General features: G+C 43.9%; 1 protein-coding gene across 1 annotated transcript in view; it reads right to left on the reverse strand.

Annotated features, from left to right (window-relative positions):
• SERBP1 (SERPINE1 mRNA binding protein 1) overlaps window positions 1-9,692 on the reverse strand; it is a 61,998-nt gene extending 52,306 nt beyond the window's left edge. The window contains exon 1 of the mRNA XM_006766917.2: window positions 9,683-9,692. Coding sequence (XP_006766980.1) covers window positions 9,683-9,692 — 10 coding nt within the window. The remainder of the gene's footprint in view (window positions 1-9,682) is intronic.
• Between the last annotated feature and the right edge of the window lie 5,456 nt (window positions 9,693-15,148).

Genomic DNA, 15,148 nt, shown 5'->3' on the forward strand with positions numbered 1-15,148 from the left:
AGTAAGCATATAAAAGCATGCTTAACATCATGAACCACCAGGGAAATACAAATCAAAACCATAATGAGATACTGTGTTATACCCACTAGGATAGTTATACTAAAAAATACAGATAATAATAAGTGCTGACAAGAAATTAGAACCCTCTGACACTACTAGGGGGTTATGTTAAATGGTCCAGCCACCTTGGGAAATAGTATAACAGTTCCACAAAAGGTTAAACATGGAAATATCTTATGACCCAGCAATTCCACTCCTAGGTATACCCATAAGAAATAAAAACATATACTTGCACAAAAATGTTTAAGCAGAATTATTCATAATGCATAAAAAGTGGAAACAAGCCTGGCTAGTGTGGTTCAGTGGGTAAGCATCAACCTAAGAAGCAGGAGGAGGTCATGGTTTGGTTCCAGGTCAGGGCCAATGCCTGGGTTGCTGGCTCAATCCCCAGTGGGGAGCTTTCAGGAAGCAGCCAATCAGTGATTCTCTCTCATTTTATTGATGTTTCTCTATCTCTCCCTCTCCCTTCCTCTGTGAAATCAATAAAAATATATTAAAAATAAATAAATAAAAATAAAAAGTGGAAACAACACAAAGGTCTATCAACTGACAAATTGGTAAAGAAAATGTAGTAGATCCATATAATAGAACTAGAGGCCCAATGCACGAAATTCATGCAAGGGGCTTGGCCCTCGCAGCCTCGGCTGCCTCAGGCCCTGGCTGCCTCCTGGCCCCTGGCCCCATGGCCTTGCCCACTGGTAGTTCCGGAAGCATTCCACTGTCTGGTCTAATTAGTATATTAGTTCTTTATTATATAAGATTTTATTTGGCGATAAAAAGGAATGAAGTATTGCCCTAGCTAGTTTTTCTCAGTGGATAGAGCATCAGCCCGAGGACTGAAGGGTTCTGTGTTTGATTCTAGTCAAGGGCGTGTACCTTGGTTGCAGGTTCCCTGGCTCTGGTTTGGGTGTGTGCAGGAGGCAACCAATCATTGCATCTCTCTCACATTGATATTTCTCCCTGTCTCTCCCTCTTCCTTTCACCCTCTCTAAAAAATCAATGGAAAAATATCCTTGGGTGAGGATTAACAAAACAAAACAAAAAGATTGAAGTATTTATACACACTATAAGTGAGCCCTAAACTATTATGCTAAATGAAAGAATCCAGTAATAAAAAACATTTTATAATTCAATTTATATGAAATATCCAGAATTGGCAAATCTAGAGAGACAAAATGTGGCGAGCTGGCACGACCATGGCATACTCAGCCCCAGGGCGCCTTACGTGCAGCGCCAGCTCAGCCTGGTTCAGTGACCCTGAGTGGGGGCGGTGAAGGATTGAGAAAAGACAGACAAGAGAATGAGCTGGGTCTGGGTGGGACACTGCTCCCGGATGGAGAGACAGCGCCACGGACTACAAGCCGTATCTTTATTTTATAGACAGATTCCACAAGGCAAAGTAAGGGTGTCGTCAAGATGTTTACAACATTCTCGTGGGGTTCGATCCTACTCAATTACATGCACCTGAACTCTATCAAGCCGATATCACTCAGGCACGTGGGGCCACGTGTTCGGACCATAGGTTCAAGCTTACAACTATAGCTGTTAGCTATAATTGTGCTGGGAAGGCTCTGCCCTCCAAGCTAGGACTTGCACGTGGCCATGAGAGGACTGTGCCCTCTCATCAGTCCAAGGCTTGAACCTGTCCAAACACTGTAGCCGCTCTCCACAACAAAAAGTAAATTAGTAGATGCCTAGGGCTGCGGTTGGGGTGGGATGGTAATGGAGAGTGACTGCTAATAGGTACAAAGTTTCTTTTTGAGATAATAAAAATATTCTCAAATGGTGATGGTTGTGCAGTTCTGTGTATATATTAAAAAAAATTGAATTCTATACTTGAAATAGGCAAATTATATAGTATGTGAACTATATCTTAACAGAACTGTTAATACATTTATGTGAAGTATATATCAATGGAAGAAATGTTCATAATATGTGTGAATAATTTGGAATTTGTAAACTATATTACAATTATTTGGAAAAGAAATGAAAAGCTCTGACATACGTTCTGTTGAGAAATCCACTGACTGCTAATGAAGGTTGCCTTTAGATGGTGGACTGTGGTTGATGTTTTGTTTCCTTTGATGAGGAAGCCTTAGTTTTATAGTAGGGGGAAATTTTTTAAATGAAAGAAATGAGATCTTACTTCCAAAATAGTTGCCTTATTAAATATTGTCAAACAGAAAGCAACTGAAAAGAGTTTCCACTTGCCATGCTACAGAAAACAAAGTCTGATTGAGACCAGAAATGTCATTTTCCATGCTCCCTCCTCCCTCCTGTTCTTCCACCCCTCAGGCCCACAAAAGAAAATGAATCAGAAAGCCCTGAGCAAGTGAAACCCAGAAATGTGCTTGCATCTGGCAGTCTCATGCCCTGGAGGTGAGGGACAGATATGCCTTCTGACAGTGAAAGTGGAATGAGGGAGGCCTCTGCCCCACGTGGAGGCAAGAGTTAGGACCCATGCCAGGTACAGGGAGAGTTTTATTTTGTCCCCGGGCACATACTATATGCTTATTTCTACTGAGGAAACCAACTTTTCCTTTTTACGCCCCAAGAGGTGGAGCCAGTGCTGGCTCAGGTCCCTGGACGGGCTTAGGCGTCCCAGCTGGCCAGCCTCCAGGCCAGCCAGTTGTCCATCTCTCTCTTAGAGGCACAGCTTTGACAAAGTCCTTGGCCCACTTTGGAAATGCCTTTTCTTTTGCTCTCCCAAACAAAATTAATTTGAAACGCTTGGGTTCATCTGACATTTTTTCCTCACGTGTTCATTTGAAGGGGGAAGGTCTCCTGGAGACAGTCCCCAGGCTGTCCCTTGGAGTCCACATCGCTCCCCAACACTGAGTCTGCACTGACCCAGAGGCACACACCTGGGAGGGAGAGTTCTCAGAACCAGTCTGAGGATTGTCTAGTGAGCTGCTAGCATGGGAAAGTTTTATTTTGGAATAGCTCCGAGAAACACTGGACTCAATGCGGAGAAGTTGCAAAGAGGCAAATTGGGGGGTTGGGGAAGGTAATGGGGGGATGAGGACAAATATGTAATACCTTAATCAATAAAGAAATTAAAATATTTAAAATAAGTGAGGCAAATTGTCCTACCATCAGAAATTTTAATAACTGGAATTTTCCAATGTGCAACAGGCTCCACGGTTGAGGAGGTGTTCCATCCTAGGAAGTTTGTGTTATAAGTTTGTTTCAGGCATTATCAACTTATGAACGCAAAAAAATTTTCCTCAACAATTGTATGCCTGCCACTGTTCTAATTTTTTCTCAATAATTATATTGCGTAGACTAGAGGCCCAGTGCACGAAATTCGTGCAGGGGGGCTCCCCTCAGCCCAGCCTGCACTCTCTCCAATCCGGGACCCCTCGGGGGATGTCCGACTGCCTGTTTAGGCCCAATCCCTCTCACAGTCTGGGGCCGCTGGCTCTTAACTGCTCACCTGCCTGCCTGCCTGATCACCCCTAACCGCCTCTGCCTGCCGGCCTGGTTGCCCCACACAGCCTACTGCTCAGTCGTTTGGTCGTCCCTCACTAAACCCCCTGCCGGCCTTGTGGCGCCACTCAACCTTTTCAGTCATCTGTTCAGTTGCGATGGCCCCTGGCTCTTTATATATAGATAGATAATTATTGGAATACTCACAACAACCTTATGAATTAAGTGTAATGTTATCTATAATTTATCAATGAGAAAAATAAAGCTCAGAGAGGTTCATTAGCTTGCTCAGGGTCACATTGTGATTCAAACCCCAGTAGTCTGGCTCCCAAATTCATACTCTTAGCTACTATAGTGAGGTCATATTTATGTTACTACCCCAAGATATGACTGTAGGCCTTTACATGTCAAATTATAAGACCATAATTCCCTCACCCAGAAGTGCCTGGGTCATTTCCAGAAATCCCCATGAAGCGCCTACCTACACTGACAACCTGGTGGATAAGGTACGGGCACCTGTCATGCATCATGGCTTCCCTCTCAGGGACATCTTAGCTGTCAGCACTGTTTAGGCAGCCTCGCTGCTGCCTCTGCCAACTATGCTGGTTGTGAGAACACCAATGTCCATGCCAAGGGGCTTCCTCGCAATGCACTCTAGTGCCTACACCTCAGGGTGCCTGTGTATTGCTGGGTTCTAAGCAGAATTGTGGAGAATGATCCCACATTTGTATCACAGTTTGTCATCTGAGTCCCCAAGAAATAATATTTTTGGCCAGAGTCCACTATGTCTCAACAGCAAGATGTCCCTCAGCTACTGACCCTCGTCTTCTGGGTTACAGAATTTCAGAGACAGTCCAGCAGTTGGAAGTGGGTCATTTGACATACTATCCCTCTCTGTCACCTTTACTTCTTTCTCAGCTGTCTCCTGTCACCTAGACAACCAAAATAAATAAAACTCTCTTTGCCCCAGCTATGAAACACAGAGCCTCCACACACCATGCAAAGAAACACTGTAAACATGTCACCTCGCGTGTTCCCAGCCCCTGCCTAGTGAAAAAGGACTGTGATACTTGTGGGAAGAAGCAGGATTTCTTGGTCAGGAGGAAGGGGAGCTAGATCAAGTTGGAGGCTGGAGAGCATGGTAAGGTCTCTTCAATTTTAAAATATTAGAATCCTAAGTCCCAAATAGTTTGATAGGAACCAAGTTGGTTCATCCTGTTTCCTCAAAATAGCCCCCATTGGGTAATAGTAAGCTTTTGTTTCTAGCAGTTTCTAGATTCTACTTCATTTATGAAAGGTAAAGAGTGAAGTAACTGCCTATCTAGTGCAGCTCATTTTTGGCCAAGTGAAGAAGTTGGAATAGGGAAGCCTTGGGTCAACTTACTGATGGGGAGCAACTAATGGCTCTGTCCAGTAAGCCATTTCCTTGAGGGAACATTTCAGAAATGAGTTTCCTATGTTTGTACCCCAGTCTCTCTCATGCTTTTCAGGAGAGCAAAAGTAGCAAGGGTTCATTCAACTTTTTAATGTCTCCAGAGTAACAAGAGGTATTCTTATTGTCTTTTATGATTAATGTGAGAGGTTTGGGACATTCAGATTCTCTTGAAAGTTCTGTGATGATATTTGACTAAAATAGGGAAGAGACAGAGACAAGAGTGAGGCACATCACTGAGGTACACACACTCTCCCCACATAAGATCCTGAAGTGCATATGTGCTGCTTCATCTGCCTGGAGAGCTCTCTGTACCTTCTTTTAGAAGTCTAATCAATCACAGGTTGGGGTTTTACTTAATGTAGCCAGCCTCAATTGTCCTCCAGTAATCCTTGCCTCCTGCTATACTTGTCTTGTGTAGTGTCTGTCCCCACATTGAATCTATGGACAGTAAAATATGGCAAAAGTGACAGTGTGTAACTTCCTAGGCTAGGTAATAGCTTCCACCTTGGTCTCTTAGATTGTTTGCTCTGGGGTAGCCAGCCCCCATGTTGTGAAGGACACTCAAGCAGCCACGTGGAGGGGTCCATGTGGGGAGGAACTGAAGACTTCTGCCAAAACCAGCACCCACTTGTCAGCCAAGTGAGTGAACCACCTTGAAAGTAGATTCTCTAACCCTAGTACAGCCTTCAGATAATTGCAGCCCTAACTGATATCTTGACTATAACTTCCTAAGACATCCTGAGCCAAAACTGCCCTGTCAGAATCCTCCATATCTACAGAGACTGTAACAAATATTAATGATTTAAGCCACCAAGTTTTGTGATAATTTGTAACATGGCAATTGATAACTCGTGCGAAGTCTGATCACGGGAAGGCCTCTGAGCATAAGCTCTGTGGTTGGGACGCCTTTGTGCACTGTATCCTGGGAAGTCAGAGGGGCAGTTTTCTCATTCTGTATAAAGGAGTTGGCAAACTAGAGCCCATGGACCAAGTCCAGTCCTCTTCAGGTCAAATATGCCCACACCATTTGCTTAGATATTGTCTATGGCGGATTTCTTTTTATTTTTTAAAAAATATATTTTTATTGATTTTTAGAGAGGTAGGGAGAGGGGAGAGATAGAAAAATCAATGAGAGAGAATCATTGATCAGCTGCCTCCTGCACGCCCCCTACTGGGGATCGAGACTACAACCCAGGCATGTGCCCTTGAGTGGAATCAAACCTGGGATCCTTCAGTCCGCTCTATCCACTGATAGGGCGGATTTCTTGCTGCGGCGACAGAGTTGAGTAGTTGTGACAAACTGGATGGCTCAAAAAGCTGAGAATATTTACTGTTTAACCCTTTATCGAAAAAACTCACTGACTCCTCTCCTAGTGGAATCTACAGTCTGATGGCAAAAGGTCTCTCATGCATATAAAAACAGATATACACATCCTCCCCACACAAGATCCTGAAGTGCACACATGCTACTTCATCTGCCTGGAGAGCTCTCTACCTTCTTCATCTGGCCAACTCCTACTCATCCTTCAAAACTCAGTTTAGATGCTATCTTCTTCCATCCAACCTTTCCCTGGTGAAATCCCTCTCCAAGGTTGGCTTATACATCACCTCCTTCCCCTACTCCCCCAAGGTAGGCAAATTCTAACAGCAATCTTTCAGAACTCTAACCAATCACAAGATGTGGTTTTACTTAGTGTCTTTCTCCACCCCTAGACCGTGAGTTCTATAAGGACAAGGACTGTGTGTTTTTCATTTTATAACCTCGGAGCAATATACCTTCATTTATTCACTGCAGAAGCTTATTGAATGCTTATTGTTTGCCAGATAACTTACTGACACCAGGGTACACAAAGAAAGAGACCTTGCCCTTATGTTGCTCTAGAGTGGAAGTGGAAAAGCAAACTGGCATCCTATATAATAAAAGACTAATATGTAAATTGGCCCAACAGCAGACCAGCCAGGAGCTCTGATGCACACTGACCACCAGGGGGCAGATGCTCAATGCAGGAGCTGCCCCCTGGTGGTCAGTGCGCCAGAAGCTGGGCTCATGGCTGGCAAGTGCAGCAGTGGTGGTGGGAGCCTCTACTGCCTCCCTGGCAGCACTAAGAATGTCTGACTGACGGCTTAGGCCCGCTCCTCCCTCCCCCCGCCCAGGGGAGCAGGCCTAAGCCATCAGTCGGACATCCCCTGAGGGCTTCCGGACTGTGAGAGGGCACAGGCTGGGCTGAGGGACCGCCCCCCCCCCCAGTGCACGAATTTTGTGCACTGGGCCTGTAGTTAGGATATAATGAGATAGGGATGAGTGTAAGCTTGACTGTGAGCTTATTTGCTGTTACCATGTAAACAACTGCAAAAAAATGGTTTTTCAATATTTTTAGCATTTACTATATGATAGACACTGCGTTAAGCACTTACATATATTATAATTTATTTAATCTTTATACAACATGAAGCAAGTACTACAATTCTTTCCATTCTGTAGGAGATAGAGATCCATAGAAGCCAAGTAACTTGCCCAGGGTCACAGAGCTAAAGTGTCTTGAATGAATTTCAGAGTAATTATTTAGTTGAATAATTAATTCCAAATCCCAGAAACAACAAAGTATAAGGAATTGGGATAATGCTGTTCTTTTCCCTTTGAACACTAAGTGGATGGTTTCTGTCAAGTGGGAAATTCCTGCTTCGGAGGCTTTTTGATGACTTGTGCTGTGTTTGGCATTTTATTTCTAGGAATCTCTATCTGGAAAATGCTGCTGTTTTTATGATCAGGAATTCTGGTTTTCTCATTGAATTGCACCATTTGCCAATTTGAAGTCATCTCGAGTTATCAGTTCTACATTCCTAGGGTCCTGGGCTGGGGAAGGTGGGGATACATTCAACAGCAAAGTTACTCTCCAGTCCCCAACTGGGTTTCCACCTGTTTCTTGCCAAAGTCAATAGGAATATGGATTGTCTCAGCTAGGACGTGAGATGGGGCCCTGGTGCCCTCTTTCTGCCATCACTAGTCTCCAGCTGTGATCTCAGCTGTGGATAAATTGGTTCAAATATTGGGTGTCATTTTAAGAATTGGTTTAAAGTGATTGTGGTAGTGACTAATGATGCTGCTTCAGGCTTAAGGAAAACCACTGCCCCCTGTAGTATGAATCACTTAATTGCATTCTATTTTCCTTTCTAGGAATGAAGATAATGGAGCTCAAAGCTGGTTCCTTTTTACAGCATATAAGCGGTATTATGAACCACTTGTCTACTCTGTTCAGGTAGCTCATGTGTGCTTGGTTCAGCCTTTCTCCCAAAAGATGTAGTTGCTTTGTGGTAAAGACTGGGGGTGGCGCAGTGGGAGAAATCCCCTGCTGAGGACAGTGACAGGTGCTGAGAGCAGGTGTGTCAAGGGTTTTCGCTCAGCAGTTCCATGCGGAGGGACAGGCACAGGGTGAAACGATGAGGAATGGCTGTCAATGTAGGTGGGAGAGGGAAAGGCTGGTATATCCCCCATGTTTATCTGCATACTCACCCTCATTCAACAAGTCCTGATGGAATCAATTATGTACCAGACCTTGTTAGCAATCAGGTCCTGGAGTTTACAGTGGCTAATGAGACAGGCATGGTTCCTAAAATAGGGGAGAGACAGGGGCAAGAGTGAGGCACATCTTACTCCTGCTGGAGCAGTGGGGAAGATCAGAAAACAGAAATCAGTAACTAAAATGATTGCAAACTGTGATAAATGCTAATAGGAAAAAAAAGAGTGGGATATTATAGAGAATAATGGAGTGTTCGGATGGGATAGGACATTTACTTTCAATGGAATAATCAGAAAAGGCCTCTCTAAGGATGTAAATGATTAGACTTAAGGGATAGTGGACACAAGTGATAAAGAAGCCAAGAGAGAATTCCAGGCTGAGGGACCGGGTTATGCGAAAGCTCTAAGCCTGAGGTCAACGCAGGCAAACTGAGTAAGCTAAGCTGTTCTTGGGGGACCTCCAGGCTCCCTGCCTGAACTGCTTTCTCCAGAAAGTGTCCACCCGCCCCAGGCCCAGCGCCTGCCAGTGCTTCCCTTTGTTTTATCCAAACGCACTCCTGGTGGGAGCTTGAGAACCAGGATCCACAGCTTCTCTGGGGCCTCAGCCTTCAGCTACACATAGTTCTGAGGCAGACCAGCATATTCGTTAAGAAAGGGGGACACTTATGGACTTGGGTTCCTTCTATTTTATTTTAGGGTGAGCGACATTGGTAAAACTCACTGTTACAAATTACTTAGAGTCTCTGAATTCAAGTGCTAACTTTGCTGCATAGGAGCTGTAACTATACATGTTACTTAACTGCCCTGTGCTTCCCTGTTCTGATCTGTAAAACAGGTCTTAAAAAAGCATCTACCTCATAGGATTGTTGTGAGAATTTAATTAGTTAACATTAGCTAAATGCTTAGAATAGTTACTGGGCACATAAACACTTAACAATCATGTTGTGACTATTATTAATAATATTATTATTATTATTACACCTAAGCTGTTGTACGTCCTGACACCTCAGATGGCAGTGAGGGTGATGTTATGCTTTCTCCAGGTGCTGGTCTCCCTGAAGTCAAGGGATAACCTGGGTTATATAATTTAATTCAGAAGTCATTTTTATACCAGATACTGTGCTGGACACTTTGCTACATCATTTCCTTTGATCCTCCCAACAATCTTAATGAGCAGGTAGTATTATAATCCCCATTTTATAGATGTAGAAACTCAGGTTTAAAGAGTTTACTTGACCTACCTGGCGCCATGACGCTACTATGATTCCTCGGTCCTCTGCTGAGATTCTACCTCAGTGGCCTGGTAAGGCCTCAGGATCCGCAGGGCAAGTACCTTTCCCAGGCTCCCCAGATCTGAGGAGTGTGACCTCTTCACTGCCCTTCACTTCGAAAGACTCCAACCCAGGTGATCTCTAGGGCTCCCTCTGGCTGCAAAGTCCATGAAAATAATAGTCCATACATGCTGAATACACAGTTTAGTAAGGAAGGCAGTTTGCAGTTGTTAATATTGTTTTATAAGAGAATCAACTCAGTTCTTGGCATTGGTCCCTGCTATGGTCATTGTCTAGCAGGCACACTGGGGCTGAAAAATGTCTTCTGAGTGTTTTGCCTGATGTAATTCCAGATCACAATTTCTCATTTCCAGTTCCATAATAAAATAAGATAACCAAAAGTCTTATGTTTTGGGCAACTCATTTCATACTCAAACCTGACTGAACTGAAGTAAGGTTATTTGCAGAGGTCATTGAAACCACGTGCTGTGAATATTTATACATGGCCCTGCAAAATTTTCAATATGCTTGATTAGGGGTTGTATGAATTATCTTTAGTTACATAAATCACCCCAATACTTAATGGCTTAAAACAACAAATATTTATTATCTCATAGCTTCTTTGAGTCAGAAATTCAGAAATGGCTTAACTGGGTAAATTTGACTCAGGGACCTACAGTTAAAATGTTGCTGGGGCTGCAGTCATCTGAAGGCTTGACCTGGTTGAGGGGCTCTCTTGCAAGACAGCTCACTCATATGCCTTTTATGACCTAGTCTCGGAAGCATCACACTGTTACTTTTGCTTTGTCCCATTTCTTAGAAGAAAGTCACCAGAAGAGGAGATTTAGATTCTACCTCTTGAAGAGTATCAAACAATTTGTGGATCCATTTTTTTGTCTTGTTTTGTTTTTGTTAATCCTCACCCAAAAATACTCCCTCACCCACCATTGATTTTTTAGAGAGAGTAGAAGGGAGGCGGAGAGATGAAGAGAGACACATCAATTGGTTGCTTCCCATACCAGCCCCGGAATTGATCCTGAGACCCTTCAGTTCACAACCCAATGCTCTAACCACTGAGAAAACCAGCTAGGGCTGTGGACCCATTTTAAAACGAGCACAGGAGTGCTACCCATATGTGGTCTGTTACAGACACAATATGGAACAGTATTATCATACTAAAGAATTCAATAAAGCATACTGAATAATTATGAGCTGCCTTTGGCACCATTTTGTGTAACGGGTGATGGTTCTGTAGTATCATCATAAGCCTACCACTATAAATAAGCTAAAGAAACAGAATGTTTTAGAATATTTGCAAGCTGGAAGGAACCTCATGGGTTATCCAGTAACTAGAGTTCTGCTTCAACTCCTTCACTCTACAGATGAGTAACTTGAGAGGAAGAAATGTTTGCTTAGAACATAGTGAACTATGTTTCAGACATTGCTAAATGCTTTAGGTATGTTTTAAAAAAATATTTTTTATTGATTTCAGAGAGGAAGGGGGAGAGAGAGAGAGAAACACCAATAATGAAAGAGAATCATTGATTGGCTGCCTCCTGCACACCCCACACTGGCGATTGAGCCACACCCAGGCATATGCCCTGACCGGGAATCGAACCATGACATCCTGGTTCATAAGTCAATGCTCAACCACTGAGCCACGCCCGCTGGGCCTTTAGGTATGTTTTATTACGTTCTCCCAGTTTTACTACTAAGGAAAGTAAGGATAAAGAAGTGAGTATTGTGTCCTAGATTATAGAGCTAAACCCCCTGTCTCCCAAGTGCCAGCTAGGGCCCGGCTGCACATGTAACACCCCCACTCATGATCCCCAGAGGTGAGAGTAGAGCTGGCCAGCCTAGGCACCATATCCCTGGAGGGTCAAAGTGAAGATCTTCTGTCCGTACATCCAAAGTTCTCTCAAGTCTCTAGGTCTCATCTACCTTTTGCTTCCCCAGCTAGTGTCCTGCCCAAGTTTCTCCTCCAGGAACCAGACAAGAGCCCTAGAAGTTGCAGAGGCAGTGCCCCCACAGCCCATTACCTCACTCTCAAGTTTGGATTCTGAACTTCAAACGGGGTAGGTGCTACTGACCTGTGACCTTGGGATGCCCTCTCAGGGTCCCTTGGATACATGTCATGTTCACACTCTCACCTAAGACATATTCAAGGATAGGGCCTCATCCCAGGGGACCATCACTAGAGAGAGTCTTTCTAAGGTCTGCCAGTTTTAAACTCTAAGGATATGCCGTCATTAGGAATCTGAGTTAAAAAGTCAACAGTGGTTGTAGTTACAAAGTCAGCTAGAACTCTTTTATTGAGACATATCAGAAAATCTAATCCAAAAGAATACTACCTACAGGGGACTTAACTGCAAAGTCCAGATGTAGAGGTGATTTCAGGTGTGGCATGTTACAGGAAATGAAACGCTCCAAACGGGCTCTGTTTCTTTCCTCTTTCAACTCTGTTAACTCTGTTGACTCAGACCGTCTGATCTGGTCCCCGCACCCATCACTATCACCAGAGGGATGCAATTTTCTCATTGGCTAGGGCTGGGTCACATGATACTTCTGGACTCGGGTTGGGCAGGGCAGGAGTAGAGAGCACCAAATAAAAATCTGCAGGCTCTTACTGGAAGTAAAATGAAAGGATGTTCCCAATAAATTTGACAAACATTTAAGCTCTTATTATGTGCCAGGCTCGGTGCCAAGCACTCTACATGCACGATCTCATGTAATCTTTATAAACAACTCTATGATGTGTATTGGTATTATCCCATATAATAGAGAAGAAATGGAGGCTCAGAGAGCGTAAGTAACATGCGCAGTGTCACCCAGGTCTTAAGTGATGGGGCTGAGTTTGAACTGGTTCTCTCTGATTCAAAAACCATTCTTTTTTTTTAAACAGTTTATTTTTTATTTTAAAAAAATTTAAGATAGAGGAAAAGGGTGAGAAAGATACATCCATTTGTTGTTCCACATTTATGCTTCATTGGTTGTTTCTTGTATGTGCCCTGACCTGCAATCAAACCTGCTCTTGTTGTTAATCCTCACCTGAAGATATTTTTCCATTGATTTTTTGAGAGAGTGGAAGGGAGGGGAAAAGACACAGAGAGAAAAACAACGATGAAAGAGACACATCGATTGGTTGCTCCCACATGCACCCTGACCGGAGCCAGGGATAGTGCCTCCAACCAAGGTATGTGCCCTTGACCGGAATCAAACCCGCAGTCCTTCAGTCTGCGGACCTACGCTCTATCTCCTGAGCCAAACTAGCTAGAACAGCCGTGGGCAAACTATGGCCCGCGGGCCGGATCCAGCCCATTTGAAATGAATAAAACTATTGAAAAAAAGGACGGTACCCTTTTATGTAATAATGTTTACTTTGAATTTATATTAGTTCACACAAACACTCCATCCATGCTTTTGTTCTGGCCCTCCGGTCCAGTTTAAGAATCCATTGTGGCCCTCGAGTCAAAAAGTTTGCCCACCCCTGGGCTAGAACCATTCTTGTTCCATTTCATGATGCTGCTGGTTGCATCAGTGTTCCCTAGTCATTTAGGCTGGAAACATCAGTCTTTTCAACATTTCCTATTCATTGTCCACATTAATTAGTCATCAAACCCTACCCGCAGTGGATCTCAGCTGTCTGTTCCCATCTTCTATACATATTGCCCCTCTCCTAGATAAGGACTTGATCACTTTTTTCCCGAATGATTACAATAGCTTATAACACACATTTGTAAATTAAAATAAGGGCCATTTTAACTTACAAATGTATATTAAAAGTTAGAATTACATATAAATCTATATCTCCTGACATTCTTTGAAAAACAGAAAAATTTGGTAACAGTGGACCCACAACCTACATGGCAACAATGGCTGAAACTGAGCAGCATCTGTGCACTGATGAGAAGAAGGCATCAGTGGTTCAGCTGACCAGGTTCCTGTTGCTTCTTTGCTCCTCCTCCCTCATTTAAATTTCTTGCCTGCCCGCTGTAGGCATCTGAGTTTGCCAGTCTAGTATCTAGTCTCTTCCCATTTCAACCCCCTTTCCTGTGATCATTAGAGTTATCTTCCTAAACCATGATCTGATTATTTCACTTTTATATTCAAAAACATTTAGTAGTTCCACACAGCCTATAGGAACATTACAAGCTCCCTTTTCAGACCTGTGTCCATCTGAACAAGCCTCCACACACTCTTCACACATACCTTTCTGTAATGTGCTCACCACTCGCTCTCCCACTGGTGTCTGCTCAAGTCTTATTCTCTGGGCCCCTAATGTCCTTTCTTTGTCCTTTCTGTGCCCCCCACACAACTTTTCTGTGACCAAGTCAATTCCTACCTCCTCCAAGATCCCTTGTTAAATCCCCTTCATCAGTATCAATGCGTTCCTACTCCATACACTATCAAGTGCATTATTTTTGAGCCCCTATAGTGAGTGACATCATCATAGTACATATTTTTATAATCAGTCAAGTTAATACTATGGAACATACGTGCCAGGCACTTTTCTGAGTGTTTTACCATCACAATGGCTTTTGGATGCAGATTCTGTTATCATTACCATTATACATTGAGGACACAGAGAGACTAAGTCATTTGCACAGGATCACACAGCTGGGAAGCAGTAGAGTTAGCATTGGAATCCAGGCAGTCAGGCCCCAGAGCCCAGGTACATAATCACCACCTTATACATTTATCCAGGACACATTTGGAAAAACCTGCTATTTGCCAGGCACTGTTGGAGGTGTTATGTGGGGCGCGGCTACAGTGTTTTGGCCAGGTTCAAACCTCGGACTAATGAAAGGGCAGGGTCCTCTCATTGCCACGCGCAAGTCCCAGCTGAAAGGGCAGGGCCCTCCCAGCACAATTATAGCCAACGGCTATGGTTGTGAGCTTGAACCTATGGTCCGAACACGCAGCCCCACGTGCCTTGTGGTAGAGTTCAGGTGCATGTAGTTGAGTAGGGTTGGAACTCATGAGAATGCTGTAAACAACATGATCACGCCCCTACTTTGTCTTGTGGCATCTGCTATAAAATAAAGACACGGCTTGTGGGCGCTGGCGCTGTCTCCTCTTCAGGGAGCAGCGTCCCACCGAGACCCAGCTTTCATTCTTTTGTCTGTCTTTTCTCAATCCTTTCACCACCCCGCCACTCATGGTAAATGCTCCATAAATGTTACCTATTGATATTCTATATTTCCCCATCTCTCTCTCTATATATACATGAATATATATATATATTCTCTAAAGCAATAAAAGGGTAATATGCAAATCAACTGAATGGTGGAACGACCAGTCGCTATGATGTGCACTGACCACCAGGGGGCAGACACTCAACACAAGAGCTGCCTCCTGGTGGTTGGTGCGCTCCCATGGGGGCGGGGGGAGGGCAGGCGGGTGCTGCTCAGTCACAAGTAGGGCTGACGGCTGGCG

This window comes from Myotis davidii, unplaced genomic scaffold (genome assembly GCF_000327345.1).
Source record: "Myotis davidii unplaced genomic scaffold, ASM32734v1 scaffold122, whole genome shotgun sequence".
In the NCBI taxonomy this organism is placed as follows: domain Eukaryota; kingdom Metazoa; phylum Chordata; class Mammalia; order Chiroptera; family Vespertilionidae; genus Myotis; species Myotis davidii.